Source organism: Pyrgilauda ruficollis, unplaced genomic scaffold, assembly GCF_017590135.1.
Source record: "Pyrgilauda ruficollis isolate IOZ18807 unplaced genomic scaffold, ASM1759013v1 scaffold948, whole genome shotgun sequence".
Taxonomy (NCBI): Eukaryota; Metazoa; Chordata; class Aves; order Passeriformes; family Passeridae; genus Pyrgilauda; species Pyrgilauda ruficollis.
Window position 1 is genome coordinate 1853 of NW_024531577.1, and position 1607 is coordinate 3459.

General features: G+C 61.1%; 1 protein-coding gene across 1 annotated transcript in view; it reads right to left on the minus strand.

Annotated features, from left to right (window-relative positions):
* Nucleotides 1-33: 33 nt before the first annotated feature.
* LOC121365382 (potassium voltage-gated channel subfamily C member 1-like) overlaps nucleotides 34-1607 on the minus strand; it is a gene marked incomplete at its 3' end in the record, with an annotated part of 6023 nt that continues 4449 nt past the window's right edge. The window contains exon 2 of the mRNA XM_041489514.1: nucleotides 34-982. Within this exon, the coding sequence (XP_041345448.1) occupies nucleotides 34-982 (949 nt within the window). The remainder of the gene's footprint in view (nucleotides 983-1607) is intronic.

Sequence of the window (1607 nt, forward strand, 5' to 3'; positions counted from 1 at the left end):
CCAAACCCCCCCAGTTTCGGGGCCACCACTCACCGGCCCGGTTGATCTCCACCACCTCCTCCTGGGCCAGCGGGCAGGCGGGCGGGCGCCGCGCGCCCCGGGGGCTGCCGGGGGCGTTGGGCCCCGAGCCCGGCGAGCCGTAACCGGGAGAGCCGGGCTGGGGGGGCCGGGGGATGTGTTTGTTCTTCTTCTTGGGCAGCTTCTGCTTGGCCATGGCCAGCGAGTAGTACATGCCGAAGTTGTTGACGATGACGGGCACGGGCATGGCGATGGTCAGCACGCCGGCCAGCGCGCACAGGGCGCCCACCAGCATGCCCGACCACGTCATGGGGTACATGTCGCCGTAGCCCAGCGTGGTCATGGTCACCACGGCCCACCAGAAGCCGATGGGGATGTTCTTGAAGTAGGTGTGGCGCGAGCCGGTGACGTCGTCGGGGTCGGCGCCGATGCGCTCGGCGTAGTAGATCATGGTGGCGAAGATGAGCACGCCCAGGGCGAGGAAGATGACGAGCAGCAGGAACTCGTTGGTGCTGGCGCGCAGCGTGTGGCCCAGCACGCGCAGCCCCACGAAGTGCCGCGTCAGCTTGAAGATGCGGAGGATGCGGACGAAGCGGACGACGCGCAGGAAGCCCAGCACGTCCTTGGCCGCCTTGGAGGACAGGCCGCGCAGCCCCACCTCCAGGTAGAAAGGCAAGATGGCCACGAAGTCGATGATGTTGAGGCTGCTCTTGATGAAGTCGCGCTTGTCCGGGCAGAAGCTGACGCGCATGAGGAACTCGAAGGTGAACCACACCACGCACAGGCCCTCCACGTAGGTGAGGAAGGGCTCGGTCTCCACCTCCACGGCCACCTGCGTGCCCGTCTCGTTGCCCGTGGTCACCGTCTCGGTCTTGTTGATGACGCGGTTGAAGGCCTCGTGCGTCTCCAGGCAGAAGGTGGTGATGGAGATGAGGATGAAGAAGAGAGAGGCGAAGGCCACGTACTGCCGTGGGGGAGAGGAGGGGGCTCAGCGGGGTGGAGACCCCCGGGAAGCTCCAGGGAGGGAATGCCGTGGGTGAGAAGGGAGGGGGGAGGGGGATTTGGGGGTTCTGGCCCCCCCAAAATCACTGATACCCCCAAATATTCATTGTCCTGGCCCCCCCAAATCACTGAATTCAATGATGAATTCAACCTCTCAGTTGGGTTCTGAACCCCCCAAATCACTGACACCCCAATTAATTAATTGTTCTGACCCCCCCAACCACTGACACCCCAAATATTCATTGTCCTGAACCCCCCAAGTCACTGACACCCCCAAATATTCATTGTCCTGAACCCCCCAAGTCACTGACACCCCCAAATATTCATTGTCCTGGCCCCCCCAAATCACTGAATTCAATGATGAATTCAACCTCTCAGTTGGGTTCTGACCCCCCAAATCACTGACACCCCCATTGTTCTGGCCCCCCCCAAATCACTGATACCCCAATGAATTCAACCTCTCAGTTGGGTTCTGACCCCCCAAATCACTGACACCCCCAAATATTCAACCACTCAACTGGGTTCTGACCCCCCCAAATCACGGACACCCCATAAATTCATTGTTCTGGGCCCCCAAACAAACCCAC